A 14,746-nucleotide genomic window follows, 5' to 3' on the forward strand; every position below is an offset into this window, starting at 1 on the left:
TACTTCTTACTTTGATTTGGGGAAAGAAACATCGATTAAAAATTAATTGAAAGATTATTCTTAGTTTTATTTGAATGGTTCGGTTCTATACAGGTGGAAGACAATACGAACAGACCTTTGCGACTTAGTAAAGGGTGACCGCGACCGCTTCATAGAAATGACCGCTTTATTGAGATGAAAATTACAGTAGTTAAGTGGGAACAAATTCGGGATTTTGGCAACCGACCACTTAATACCGGATGACCGCTTAATACAGGTTCTGCCGTGTCATTTCTTTGGATGTTGCTGTTTCACCTGATTATTAGGATAAATAGGCAGCTGAGTTGTTTTTGTATCAGTAGTGCGCCAGTGCATTGGTAAATTGAGATGTTTGAAATTTGTTAGTAATTTGCATTGTTGTTTCATAGCAAAAACTAACTATCACAGTGCTAACCAGGAGAGGGTGGGTGTGCTTATATTGTAGCCTGGCCACGGAGACACTCGCAAACAAGATGAAAGATTTACAAAGTGGCCAGTCTATAGATATCAGCAGCATTATGAAAGCGGATGATAAGAAGTTACGACAGTAAGCTGAAGTTTCAACATGTTTCTTTATCTTAAAACTTTTGTCAGTTAGGTTCTTTGTGCTCGCCACTATATTAAGGGAGTGGCAAATTTCATTTACAGGCCGCTAGGCTATCATTTTACAGTCCTTTCACAACAAGCCTTAGTTGTTTTGCTTCATCGTTATAATATGCTTAAAAATATATCAAGCAAAGCCTAAATCATGTGTGAAACGCATCCAAACTTTCCGTCTTATCAAAAGCGTATCCAACCTTCAACGATCACAGGCGTCCCAAGCTCACGACTCCAGAAAAGTGAATACGTGTGTTTTCTTCCATGAAGGTATCACACTTTGTGTGGGTCCAAACGTGACCTCCCAGATGACGCGGTGTGAGGTTGCGGACATATTGTGGATAATTTATACGGCTTGTAAGACGTATGGGGAATGAGTTATCGTCGGTTTAGAGCGCTAATTTATGCGAAGTATTTATTTCAGTTATAAATTTAAGTGGAACAAAGATAACTCACCTCTTGTTTGTGCCATATGGTCTTTGCGATCCTTGGCGTGAAGCAAAGGTTACACACCAGGATTTCGACCCTTATCCAGTCCGAGGAGGTTTGTGTCGAGATAGGTCTACTCTTCTTCCTCCCCAGTGAAATTACTTTCTTAAAAAAGTACGCTCCGATTCGCAACGGTTCTTCGCGTAGCCTACGACACGAGGATAACGTTCAGACTCATAACGTGTGAAGCTTTCATTGTTGAATAAATCATTGATTTTCTTTTCTCTCGAAATGCGATCTTGGAACGGCAGTGGCGCGATAGGATAAAAACGAAAGGTACCCAGCCATTCCCCATTCTGAGTACCTAGCCACCATCACATGCAGCTTATTGATCTTGAAAATATATGACACATTTGATTGTTAAATTTAGGGTATCTCAATTATTTCTCTTAAGTAACTGCTTCACCTGAGAGAAGTTTGCTTTTCACACACGAAAACTGTTGAAGAAGTACCCCCATAAAAACGGCTCCCTTGAGAGCCAACAAGGGAAAACAACCCTCTAGGAACCGCCTTTGCATTAATAGTCATAACCAGCTTAAACTGCATGTTGATTCACCCAAATGAGCTTTTTTTAAAATAATGTCGTTCATTTCCCCGAGAAATTTGGAAACAAAAGCTCGTCGATGGTTGTTGCAGGGAAATATTTTCATAGAAATCTGCAGTTTATTTATTAACAGTCTCGTGAAAGAGATTATTTTTCTCCATATGTAAAAAAGGAAAAAACTCAGGAACATCTTTTGCAATTTAGAGTTGGAGGAAAACGACTGAATTTTTTTAGTGAGATGGCTTCTGATTTGCTTCCAAACAATTTATTATCTGTGGCGATTCAACTTCGGAAATCCTTTTTGTTTTATTAACTCTGGTGGATTGGTTTATATCTTGCTTGGAAATTTCAATTAACTTTAGAGATTGTAATGTTTTTAAATTCAGTTTGAAAGGAAAAGGTCGATCAAATACTGGTTAAGTAAGTTGTGTAAGATGTCCTAGTCCAAATCAGTATAGATTCCTGCGCACCAAATTAAAATCAGAAAAAGGATGTTGAGTGCATCAGTTGATTGACAACTGCTTGAATTCGTATTGAGTGGAAAGGAATTTAAAAAAACATTGACAAGGCCAACGACAGAGAGGTCTCCACCGGTACCTAATATTTTCTGCAGGAATTCTAGAGAATTAGCCGCAGATCTCAGTATATTGGCTGTCCCGTTTATATTTTCCTCAGGCTTGAGTGTAACAGTGATTGTCGTGTCTACGAACGAAACAGGTATTTAATTTTTTTGAGAGGTCTTAAAGTCATGATAAGTATTTGCGATTTTTACATTTCTGAGTACCTTGTCATGTTTGGCAACACATGAAACGTTTGAAATGTTTTGATGGGCCACAGGTTACATTGCAGGTTACATTGCAGACTTGTAAATAGATCGTGACGGAGAGTTAGCATTGCGTTGTTCTCAGTTCTGAATGTCCTGAATGATTGCTGACCAGGATCTTTTCAAGAGTAAATTTTTCAACAATCAGTTATTATTATTATTATTGTTATTATTATTATTGTTATTAATTTATTTTTTATTGTTTTATTTTCGAACGTTTTGTTAATCAGTAACGAAACAAAATGCATTTCAGTCACTCTGCTTCGTCACGCTGAGTAATCCAGCATTTACTTGATATGGCTTTTTACCTTTTCAACAGACGGTTGGCCGAAGCACTTGACATTGAAAATGCTGATTTGTCCCAAGAGGTGTCATTTCGCTTTTCACCATTCCTTTGGACGGAAGCTAGGTAGGTGATGTTGAATCTTGACAGGAATTTGCCCTGAAATGACCAATTCCAGGTCAATGGAAAGTTACTTCTAATAGAAGAAGCTTCAGACAAAATCCTTAATGGTGTTGCCTTTAGTCAGAGAAATTCTTGATATTCAAACTTGATAATGATCAAACAACTGACACAGTTACCTCTTTTTTCCAAACTAAGATGTACCGAACCAGAGGCATACAAATAAGGGAATGTGTGTCACTATTTTCCGTTATTTTGATCAGAATTAAAGTTCAGTTCCTCTTACTAGTCGCTTCTTACTAGTCGAGGTAAAGGACCCGACCAAATTTCCTCCTTATAAGGCTGACTTAGGTAAGATGTGCGGTGCGTGAGACTCTTCAAGTTAGATAACTTAAAAGAGTTCGTTTGTTCCTTAGCTCGTTTTAATACACTACTTCAGAGGAAAGAAAGAATTTAGACATTTGTTTGCTCACTACATTTAAGATCAATTGGCGATGAATAATGACAGGTTTTGGCGTCAGACCTGCTTTAGATTTAATTGCGGTCCACGAAATTGACCAATCACAGCGCGCGAAATATTTGAACATACATGCAAGCCCACTCTTTCGACGCCCCTATCCTTGCAAGTAGGTTGGTGGAGTTTGCATAGTGTTTTCAGTTCTCTGTTTGGTGTCATACTATCCACACGTTGTGTACACGTAACGGGTCATTCTATTGATTTTCTTTTCCTGAACAATCATAGGCAAAATCTGAAATTTGCAAAGTCTGTCGAAGAGGCACTGGAAAATCTTGTTCAAACTACTCTGAAGGTAAGAATTAAGATCAGAAATGTGTATTGTTTAACAATGTGTGAGGGCGAACAGATCAGTGAATTGTAAATAATTTTCACTATTTGATAAATTCGACGTGAAATGTGGTTATTACTCATGCGCACTAAGCACATGGGTTCTAAAATGCCCTCCGTTTCTTCTTTTTTTTGGTGTCACATTTGTTATGCAAACTTATACATGGATGTATTTGGCACGGTGTTGACTGTCGTCTTCGGCTGACTTGTCTTGAGCGAGACTGAGATTACCCCGAGCAAAACTGAACGGTCATTAATAACTAGATCTGAACATTTCTAAGAAGTAGTATTAATGTCAACTGCGCGTGCAAGGAAGTGCAAAGGGGAATTTTTACAACAATATACAGGCGAGTCGTTGGCTTGCATCGTGTTTATTTAGTAGTCAGGAAATTTCGAGGATGCTTCAAGGGGAATTGTTCTGGCGCACCACCGTACCTTTGTTTTATTTAGAGGCGGTATATTTGCCAGTATTGAAAAGGTTGGTTCACATTTATGAAATGTCGCAGATGAATCGCCTGTGGCTTACACTGATCTTGTGTGGCAAATTATTCCTGATTTTATTCAACTCGCAAATGACTCCTATTGTTGACAGATTTTCCTGTTACGGTTAACTTATGCGACGTAATGAAAGTTAACTTATGTGAAGAATATCAAACTACAGTTACAGCTAATTAAAAATAAAAATATTGAATGATTAAGTTAACCTAATTGCAGCTTAGTACATTAATACTTACATTTATTGGGACATTTTAAACACTTAAGATTGCTGCTTAATGAGTGCCACAGTTTCGCTCCTCTATGAGCGAAAAAAACCTCTGACTAGTGGAAGGGCAGCAAAAAGGTATAGTAGGGTACTAGCTGATCGAGTTTGCATATCATGAACACAAGAACGCAGTCTAAACTTATTTGCGAGATAATCTGGGGCGAGATTATTAATGTAGTTCTCAAGTTCATTAATAATTCATGTGGCAACAGCCAATAAATGAGGCATATTTGGGTCAATTGCATGAACCTTGATACCCAATGAACGAAACATGGTTTTGATCTCAGATCAAACACTTGCATTTTAATGAGCATTTTCAATAATTAATACATCGTTAACAACAATTCCAAAAATGACCTAAATATTGTTTCATGAACGGTCTTCGGTGGATTCTCTCCCCCAACTTCTTGGCCATCTCCGTCACAAACTTGCCAAGCTGGTAATTTAAGGTTACTACATCTTTTTCGTCAATGAAAATAGAAGGCTGTGTGACCTTGAGTAAATCAAGGTCTTTAAAGAGTGCCTCTGGATCGCAAAGGGGAGCTGTAACCGACTGAGAAATTTGCCATTCGCCATCTGCCTATTTGTTCTTACATTTGGTAAACGAGAGAATAGCTTTTCAACTAACACGCGTTCTTCATAAACGGTTTCTGGCTTCCTAAATCTTGCCGCTCCGTCGTCACTCACGGTCACACACCAACTACACCAAAACAATTAATCATGCATGCATATTAACGTAAGTGTATCACTGCATATTTTTTTATCGTTTCATTTGAGAAGCCATCTCAAAAACTCGCGCTTCGTGTTTCATCAGGGGTTCCAAACACCTCGAAACAATAAATTCCATCTGTGTCCCGCTGTTTGGCACCTCCAATGAAACAATCGCACTAGTTTTTGATATATTACTTGAAAACCATTGCTGCATCATTTAATCTAAGTTTATCTTTAATAGGGAGCCATTGTTTACGTCCTCCAACATGGCGGCCATGACGTAACGTGCAAACCACCTTTTGCTGGTATAGACCACTTTCATAAATGGCTGCCGTATAAATATTCTTTTGTTTAAATTTAAATTAGCCCTACTGGCCTCGCTTGAGATAATGTATTCTTTTGAATTTTGTACTGGAGAACGAGGCCAGTAGGGCTAATTTAAATTTAAACAAAAGAATATTAATCCGGCAGCCATTTATGAAAGTGGTCAATTGCTCCAAACATTTGATCAATATAATAGTTTGCCAAAAAACGAAGGCATTCATAAGTAGCAGCAGCGTTTTGTCAATGCTTAATTCTAATGATTTGTTTTAACTTAACTGGACAGTTTGAAACAGTCTCAGTAATATTTTCGTCATAACTGAGGTTTGCATCCTGTCTTTGGCTAGAGTCTCGAATTGAAGTGAAGATATCTTTGTATTGAAGACGACTTATGGCGTTTGCAACACTTATCTTCTCTCATGCATCTTCACTATCTATATTGTTGTTATATGAAACACTTTTTCCGATTACCTTATTTCAAGTCGAAAGATGGCTTTAGTTTTCACATTGCATTTCCGACTATGTACATATTGCATACCTATTTTGTGCAAGTTGCAACCTTGTGTGCAGGAGTCTAAGCTACCTGTTTAGTAATGTTCAGACTTTCAATGATTCAGTACGAGAGAGTAAATTGACTCCTCCAATACGAGGCAATCGATGTGGCAAATTTATCTAGGGCTAGTCAGTCAATCATCCAATTTATGGAGAATAATTACGTCAGACACGAAAAGCCACTCAAAATCCACGCAGGAGAAGTAGCAAAGAAATATGTGGAAACGTATGCAGTGGCACGAAACCTTTAGGAAAGGGATCAACCAAAAAGACAGATTACTGAATACTGTGTTGGGTAAATAACCCAAAAAAGAGGCCAATTACGAAAGGATGGAGATATAAATAATTAAATAGATAATCTACATACCGCTGCAAGAAGGGTTATTCCAAAATGCTATTAATCTGAAAACGTGCCACGAAAAAATTAATCTCTCCTAATTGCCAAAAATTACATTTTCAAGTTTGTGGATTACTGCAATGCTTATTTCTTTTAAAAAGTCACTAGATATAAAGAAACGTAGTATATACCACACAGGTGAACGGTGCTTTTCGCGCGCGCTGATGTGCTAGTATGGAAATGATTGGCAAGTACTTTTGCGAGTCAAGAGTTAAATTTACGAAATGTTTTCTGTACGCTGACGGAAATAAACTAATTTTTTTTGTTTCGGTGTGGTATATAGTCAAAACAACTATTTATCTCGGTTTCAGTGAAAGATGTATATTTACCGCTACTTTATATAAGTGACATTGCATTAGTTAAATGTGAACATCAAGGGTGAAGTTCATTCTTATTACCTTTCAGTCGACAACATCTCAAAGGACCCATTCCTTTCCACCGATGGCCTCAAATCAAAGACGGCTCATTCATGAACTCGCTGTTTTTTACAACTGTGCAACCAGAAGCTATGATCAAGAACCAAAAAGAAACACTGTTGTAACTGCTACAAAGTGAGTCTCCTGAAATAGGGGTGGGGGGAAAGGTACTCATGAGAACGTTGGGTATGGGGTGTGCTGCAGAAGTCTTCAAGTCCTGACCTAATTTAAGACAAATGGCGATCAATTCCATGAATTGTGGCTTCTTGACTTCAGAGATCCTCGTTTAACATAAGGGGTGTGACCTGCTGTACGTAGATCGGCTGCTATTTTATAAACTGCACGCCATCTTGTAAGACCTGACTGAGGAATTCCTGGTGGCGAGGTTCTTGAGCTCACACAGTATGTCCTCTTCATCTAGTTTTCCATTTGAATCGTTTTCAAACATCGTTTCTGGTCTGCTTACTGATTATCAATGTGGCCTTTTAGCCTTCATCAGCCTTTTTCTACTATTTGAATAATATATCGCTAACTATGTAATCAGTTATAGGGCATGTCGTTGCCTTTTTAGGGAGTCTCGTCTTCCTTCTGCAAGATTGTCATCACAGATAGAGAGAGAAATCAACCCACCGCCTCCTCAGCCCATACCATTCCTGCCCTCAACACAGGAGTCTTCAAAAAAGTTAGTGATGGACTTAATTCACGTCAAGTTCGTTTAGTTGTGTTTGCAATATTACTCGTCTACGGAAAATTACATTTCAAGCAGAAGTATTAACCCCTAAAAATCACATAACTTTTATCTGCACCATAGAAATTATATACAAGATTTTTATAATTACTGGCTTTTTAGAGTTCAAAGAATTGTCTTTATATTCTGCTCAAGACGTCATTTTGAAAGCAGGTCAGTAATTTGTCAAGGGGGTAATCCAATTAGGTTGTTGTCCAGAATGCCATTCGTTTCGCCAACGTATCAGTTCGCCAACGAACAGTTCGCCAACTTATGAGGTCGATTCGCCAATGTCTGTCAGTTCGCCAACGCTTATATGTTAGTTTGCCAACGTCCAAAATAATTGTAATTACAAATGGCCAGAGGAATAAAATTTTACTTTTGATGTATTCACGGGTGTTCGTAGGTTAGTATCGTTTGAAATCGTTCGTTTCTCTCTCCCCAATCTCTCATTTCCTCGACGGCTGATGGTGTTTGAAAAAGACTTTGAAAACCATCCAATGCTTTTACCCATTTGAGTATAAACCTACTGTAAAACATTTTAATTTAACGTTTGCGTAGTTAAATAGCTATTGACTCCCAATAATTTGGTTGATTACGCGTTGTTTATTATTCACTTGTTGCACTCCGTCCCGCCTAGCTACAAAGTCAAACAAAATCCGTTGATCGATCGACGGCCAATCGTGTTTGAAAAAGATTCGAAAACCATCCATGGCTTGTACCCAGTAGACTATGCTCGTGGGAATTGAAGACCTGAAAAAAAAAAAAAAGCCTCGACCAAGAAAAAGGCTCCTTTAGGAGCCATCAAATTTGCAAAAGTTAATGACTAACAGTAAAGTAACCTTAAAAATTTGAGGGGAAATGGGGCGAATTAAAGGTTCATGATCGACCGTCGATCGATCAACAGACTTTGTTTGACTTTGTTGCTATGCGAGTGCAACAAGGGACTGATAAACAACACTTCTTCACGCGTAATCAAATAAATATAGTGGGAGTCAATAGCTATTTAACTTTTAAATTTAAATTTTATTCCCATGGTCATTTGTAATAACAATTATTTTGGAGTTGGCGAACTGACACGTAAGCAGTGGCGAACTGACTTTAGACTTTAGACTGACAAATCGACCTCATACGTTGGCGAACTGACACGTTGGCGAAACGACTGGCTACCGTTGTCCAATTTACGTTTTCAACTCTAATGCTGAGAATCTAAATACACGGTTCACGAGCAACTACTCTTATGGTTTCCGACCGCTCTATTCTTATTTGGCCCGCTTTCCAGCTCCAATTGATACGGCTTGAGTATGGAAACGTCTGTTCGTTATCTCCTAGGTAAGTGGCCAGGTTGCGAAGCATAATTGAAGATGGGGGCATCCTAGTCGAATTTCCCACGACCAAAGAACCCGTCAAAACTCTCAAATCAGACTTCTTTCTGAAATTTTCGCGGTCCAGAAATTAGTAAGGCGGAGTCGACACAATTCGGTCTGTGGCTGGTGGTGGCGTGATAATTGGGTAACATACTGTAAGCTTAAATGCTAGTCAACTGGCACAAATTAGTGTTTGCACGTTTTTATTAACATTAAAATCTGTTACTGTGCTAATGAAAGAAGATGTCGAGCCAACAAATCTAAAAGGGTGGTGATGCTTGTTTTTTTAACGTTATTGCTTATGCTTAAATCCTTGATTTTCTTTTGTTGTTGGGACGATAATAAATTAACTCTGTTGTAAGTGCAAGTGGTTCTACGCTACTGGTTTAACCACTCGCATAAGGAAATTTTTTTTCGCTTTTGAACAGTAAAAGCTTTGTCTCTTGACTAACCTTTTCGTTTGCAGGTTGTCTCAGGAGAGAAAAAAGGGCGCATGGGCACAACTTCCAGATTATTTTGCAGATGATTTCCAAGACTGATTTACAGGATGTTAACTTGAGATAATGAACTTTTAGAGACAGAAGTTAGGAGAAGAACTGAAGTGTGATCTTTATGGTTCTTTGCTTATAATTTGTTTACTCTCTTAACGTTTATTTTAAAAGAATTATAAACCCCCAGTAAGTATTTTCTGATGCCTTAAGAATTAGGATTCGAGCTACCGCTAGGTTATGGTACACTAAATTTTGTGGAATGGGAGTCAAGACTTACCAATAAACTCTATTATTATGAGTGTCATGTTGCTGATTTGGTTTGTATCTGCTTGAGCTACAAAACAACGTGAACAACGGTCACCATTATAAAACTACAAGCATCAGCATGGTCATACATGTAGGAAAATCGTAATTTTGCCCCTACTCATCTTCCAGGGTGATTAAAAAGTTCATGCTTTTTTTCCACAAGCCTTTTCCGTACATTGAATGCCGTTTCTCTGTTTCCCGCCTTCTTTTGTATATTTAGTAGTCGTCCTGTACTTATTCGCCTGATTACGTGATTTTATGCTCAGTGCAATACTGAGAAAGCACCTTGATGATACAGACCAGACCCCGCATTTTCGGTTGCCTTACATTCGGTAATGGCGCGTTAAAAATGGACGTTTCATGAACAAAACCTACTTGGAGCAGGTTATGTTTGCATTTAATATAAGAAACAGACTGTTAAACATACGTAACATGTAAAACAAACTTTATTACCGTTGGTACAAAACTTCGATGACGGCGATTCAGGTGGATAACATTGTCCCGATTGAGACGCCTTGAGAACTCTTTCATTAACGGGTGCTAACGGTGCTAACCATTTTCTGTAAAATGAAACTGCAAAAAATCAGTTGTTCACGTTAAGAGAAGAATGGTTTAATTTCATCATAAAACAAAAAAACTCACTGGCGCGGATCATAGTCATTTGAGCTCTAAAAGGTCAGTCTCAGCAGCGTGAAGGTGGCCGAACACAGTTTTCGCGCGCGCTTTTGCTGATGCAATTCAGTGCGCGCACAAGGACTGCAAAAAAACAAACATGCTGTTAAAAGAGTGGTCATCTTATTTACTCAACACGTACCCGCAATATCTATGCTAATTTTTTCTTTATAGTTGGCGCAGTGATTGATAGCTTTAGTTTTTTATTACAAAGACATGTTAGAAAACTTAACGGGGCAAATAATTCCGCCATTCTCAGCTTTTTCGTCGTTTTCGAAGAACTCAGTTAAATGTAGCGCATTCGTAGTAAGTAAAAAATTGCGATTGAATGGAAAATTGCTTTCTCGGAAATATGCCTATTTCTTGAGAACCACTCATTAGAATTTCACGAAATTTGGCACGAAAATACTTAAGGAAATAAGCAACGAAAAAAAATTATTCTTAACAAAGGAAATTCTAGATAATCGAGTGAATCTTCAACGAGGCATAATTAAAGATCTCTGTTCAATTGTTAGCAAAATGGTGTTAGCTTGTGAGTATCGTTACAAGCTCGTTGCATGCAAATTATAAAGAAAATCTTTTCATGTCGCCATGCCAACGGCACCCACGTCAGCTTGACTATCAAAAAACAACGTTTGTGTCGTTTACTTGCTTGCTGACAGTTTTGGCGACCGAGATATCAAGGGTTTTAGAGAAAATGGTTAAAGGAACACAGGTATCAAAAACTGTGTTCAGCCACCTTAGGAATATCGCTATTGGTGGCACGTCCGCTGGAAACTTGGTGAGCGAGTGCTCACTATTTTCTTGGTGAAAGTTAACGCTGCCATTTTTTTATTACAGTAGCAGCAGGCTGGGAAGAGAAGGTCATTTTTACCAAGCGAGGGATTGACGATCAAAAGAAAGGTGAAGGCAGGAGGTGGTACAATAGAAATTTACCCCTTGCCCCCTCCCCCCCCTCGACCCCTTTATAACGTATTATATTCTTTATTATTATTATTACCCCTCCTTCCTTTCTAACTTTAAATCAAACATGGCTGCCGGGAAACAGAAATCAAACCACTTGATTTGGCTTGTCTGGTTCACTGACGATGATATGTTCATAGGGCGTTGAGCACGTCATACGAGCTACGAGCGTGCCATGTTGTGCTAGGGACTGTGGGAAGGTATTTTGGGTAAAAACTGACTGAGAAACCCCTGGGGACGAGATTGTATATGACGTCACAATTTTGATCCCAGAAGACATCCAAGGGTCGTTTTGGTCCCTTGTCAGCGGTATGGTCAATATCACTCGTATGGTGGGTCGTATATGGGGGCCTATTATGTCCTCAATACCAATACTATACCATACCTTGGATTTAATCAATATCCTACACACACACATAGCAATATAGCAATTACAGCTATTCTTGCTTTTCACCCACGTGACCTTTTGCTTGACAACGGTTGCTATCCGCCATGTTGGTGTCTCTCGACAGGAAACAAATTGATCGAAAAGAGGAGCTATTGTGAGGAAACGTATGAGAGTTAACTATGGTTTTATGCATTGTGTGGGGATGTGGATCCAAAAGTAGCAAACATAAAGGTCTTGGATTCTTTCGGATACCCAAAATCATCACTAACCAAGGCGAAGAATACGAGGAACTGACTAGAAAGCGTAGGGAAAAGTGGATCAGTGCAGTAAGTCGTGGCGACACTGCAGAGAAGAATATCCTCAAGACAGAAAGAGTCTGCGGTCGTCATTTTCACCAAGGACAGCCTTCGAAGGACTTCGATCAATTCAATCCAGACAGGGTACCCTCCCTAAATTTAGGAGAGAAAGAATATCGACGTCCAAAGGACTTAAAAGCTTCTGTAGAAAGATTTGAGAGAGTTGAAAGGAGACGGAAGGCCGCCATTGAACAACAAGAGCAAGAAGCTACAAAGAAGAGAAAACTTTTAGAACAACGCAGTGATCGCATCTGTGATTTAGACTTTGAATCTGGGGCTAGTACATCAGAAACTACAGAGGAACAGCTAACTGATGGAATGGATACAGATAACTTTTGCGATGAGCAGAGAGCGAAGTGCGAAACTAAAGAGTTTGCACATTCCTCCACACAAACAGATCGAGCCCGAAGTGGCACCAACTGCTGCCAGTGAAGTGACTCAAACTGAAGAGTTTGAGTATTTATTTGAAAGACTTTGTGGCTATAAGGCACCTGGAAGAGATTTCTTCGATACCGACGACAAAGTGCGGTTTTATACGAGGCTGCCGTCCATCGAAGTGCTGATTAAAACATTCGAACATGTTGCACCTTCTGTGAACAGGAAAAGCCTTACTCTTGATAAATTTCAAGAGTTTGTAATTGTTCTGATGAAGCTACGGCTTAACGTCCCATTTCAAGACTTGGCCTACCGTTTTACTATTTCTGTTAGTACAGCTTCAGTGATTTTTCCTTCCTGAATTCGAATTATGGATGCTAGGCTCTCCCCACTTGTGTACTGGCCAGAGAGGTACCAGCTGTGGCACACTATGCCTATGTGTTTCAGATATTCATTTGGAAACAAGGTGACAGTAATCATTGACCGTTTTGAGGTGTTCATCGAAAAGCCTTCTAATCTTCTTGCTAGAGCTCAAACATTTTCTTCGTATAAACATCACAATACCATCAAAATACTAATTGATATCACACCTCAAGGGACAATTTGTTGTGTCTAAGGCATGGGGAGGTCGCGCATCAGACAAACATCTCACTGAGAACTGTGGTTTCTTGGAGAAGTTACTGCCTGGTGATTTAGTTATGGCCGACAGGGGTTTCACCATTTCTGAAAGTTTCAGTCTAAAGCATGCTAAGCTGGTGATCCCTGTCTACACCAAAGGGTTGAAACAGTTGGACCCTATTGATGTTGAGGAGACCAGAGGCATTGCCAACGTACGTATCCATGTGGAGAGGGTAATAGGGCTGCTCCGCCGCAAATACACCATCCTAGAAGGTATACTTTCAACAGATTTTCTTTCCAGTAATCACCGTGGAACAGTTGACTTTCAAGTTCCTTTAATTGATCGAATTCTGAGGGTGTGTTCAGCACTTGTTAACTTATGCCCTCCTATAGTCCCATTTTGACTGGGTATTTTACTTTCTAAGGATGGTTCAGAAATAGTGGAGCCGAATAGAATGTCTGTTGAACAACATACATGTGTGATCCTAGTTTCCAGGAACCCAAGCCTAACTTTATAATGAACTTCTTTCAGTTGAAATATGTTTTTTTTTTTGTTTTCCCTCTTTCTCTTGAAAATATTCATCAGCTCTGTTATCAAAATGCCCCCCTCCCATGCACAAACGAATGGTAAAAAATTTAGGCATAATATAACTGGTTAAGTGTACCATTTAATAGCATAATGCAGTAGAATGATTTGACAAAGTATCTTGGCTGAAAATAATGTATTTTTTTCTTCACTAACCATCTTGGACACCTGTCTAAGCTTTAATTTAATTGGCTGGAGGGAAACTTCCATAACAATTAGAGGGGTTCTTAAAACAGAAATCAGCCCCTTAAAGATGGCAAAAAATAGGTGGGGCTAAGTGATTTCGCACCCTGAGAAATGTGAAATAAAAATTTAAGTTTTCCCTAAAAAAGGAAATATCTTCGATCTAGTAACTCTTGACAGCACTGTGAGTGAAACTATGAAGCTCTGTCAGTATCAATAAATCCCCTAGCTGAACCCCCCCCCCCCCTCAGGAATACGAAAGAATTTGAACACCCTAAAGGCATAGCACTTGGGGGTAATTTATTGCCCAATTTATGAATGGGACAAGCACCCCTGTTTAAGGAGACCCCCACAAACTGCCCCCCCCCCCCAAAAAAAAGCCAAAAAAACAAAAACAAAAACTTGCATACTATCAAACAACTCATGCAAACAGAAAAAGAACTAATTTTCCAAGTGGTATGTCACTGGTAAATATTGGTATTTAATTATCTCAATGTCAGTTGGACCACCACCAGACAATATCCCATTGTTCAAATTTGGTATTGATTCCATCTTTGCAATAAATAGGGCAATAATTTCATTAGACTATCCTGGTAAAAATTTAATTAATTCCCAATATTTACCAATAATATACCACTAAAGCAAACACCTTTTTTCCCTGTGATATGAAGAATCTCAAATTCTATTGGGCCTATTTACCACAAAAGATATGGTCATCCAGCCCTGAGATCTATGACTAATTTGTTCCTTTGAATTCTTGCATCCTATAAATAAGTATTGCTCTAGGTTTGTCCATGTTACTACTAAAATACTGGGAAATTGCTCATCTTCCCATT

General features: G+C 38.9%; 1 protein-coding gene, 1 long non-coding RNA gene and 1 pseudogene across 9 annotated transcripts in view; 1 reads left to right on the forward strand and 2 right to left on the reverse strand.

Moving 5' to 3' along the window:
- LOC111331048 (transcriptional repressor NF-X1) overlaps nucleotides 1-9,761 on the forward strand; it is a 37,707-nt gene extending 27,946 nt beyond the window's left edge. For 3 of the 8 annotated variants that reach the window (XM_022936072.2, XM_022936073.2, XM_088741591.1), the window contains 7 exons: nucleotides 464-565; nucleotides 2,324-2,365; nucleotides 2,791-2,880; nucleotides 3,617-3,683; nucleotides 6,868-7,013; nucleotides 7,450-7,560; nucleotides 9,439-9,761. In XM_022936072.2, the coding sequence (XP_022791807.1) occupies nucleotides 464-565; nucleotides 2,324-2,365; nucleotides 2,791-2,880; nucleotides 3,617-3,683; nucleotides 6,868-7,013; nucleotides 7,450-7,560; nucleotides 9,439-9,511 (631 nt within the window). In that variant the 3' untranslated portion in view covers nucleotides 9,512-9,761. Of the gene's footprint in view, nucleotides 1-407; nucleotides 566-2,261; nucleotides 2,366-2,790; nucleotides 2,881-3,616; nucleotides 3,684-5,433; nucleotides 5,498-6,867; nucleotides 7,014-7,449; nucleotides 7,561-9,438 lie in introns of those variants that run through there. The other 5 variants (XR_015994147.1, XR_015994149.1, XR_015994148.1 and 2 more) reach the window with 5 other exon arrangements.
- Nucleotides 9,499-10,861, reverse strand: LOC148718822 (uncharacterized). The gene is made up of 2 exons (XR_015994151.1): nucleotides 10,223-10,861; nucleotides 9,499-9,797 (listed from the first exon to the last, which is right to left on the reverse strand). It is a non-coding gene; the product is annotated as an uncharacterized LOC148718822 (long non-coding RNA).
- Nucleotides 10,862-14,288: 3,427 nt separating this feature from the next.
- The window catches only part of LOC148718823 (uncharacterized), a 3,316-nt pseudogene continuing 2,858 nt past the window's right edge, over nucleotides 14,289-14,746 (reverse strand).

This window comes from Stylophora pistillata, chromosome 12 (assembly GCF_964205215.1).
Source record: "Stylophora pistillata chromosome 12, jaStyPist1.2, whole genome shotgun sequence".
NCBI lineage: Eukaryota > Metazoa > Cnidaria > Anthozoa > Scleractinia > Pocilloporidae > Stylophora > Stylophora pistillata.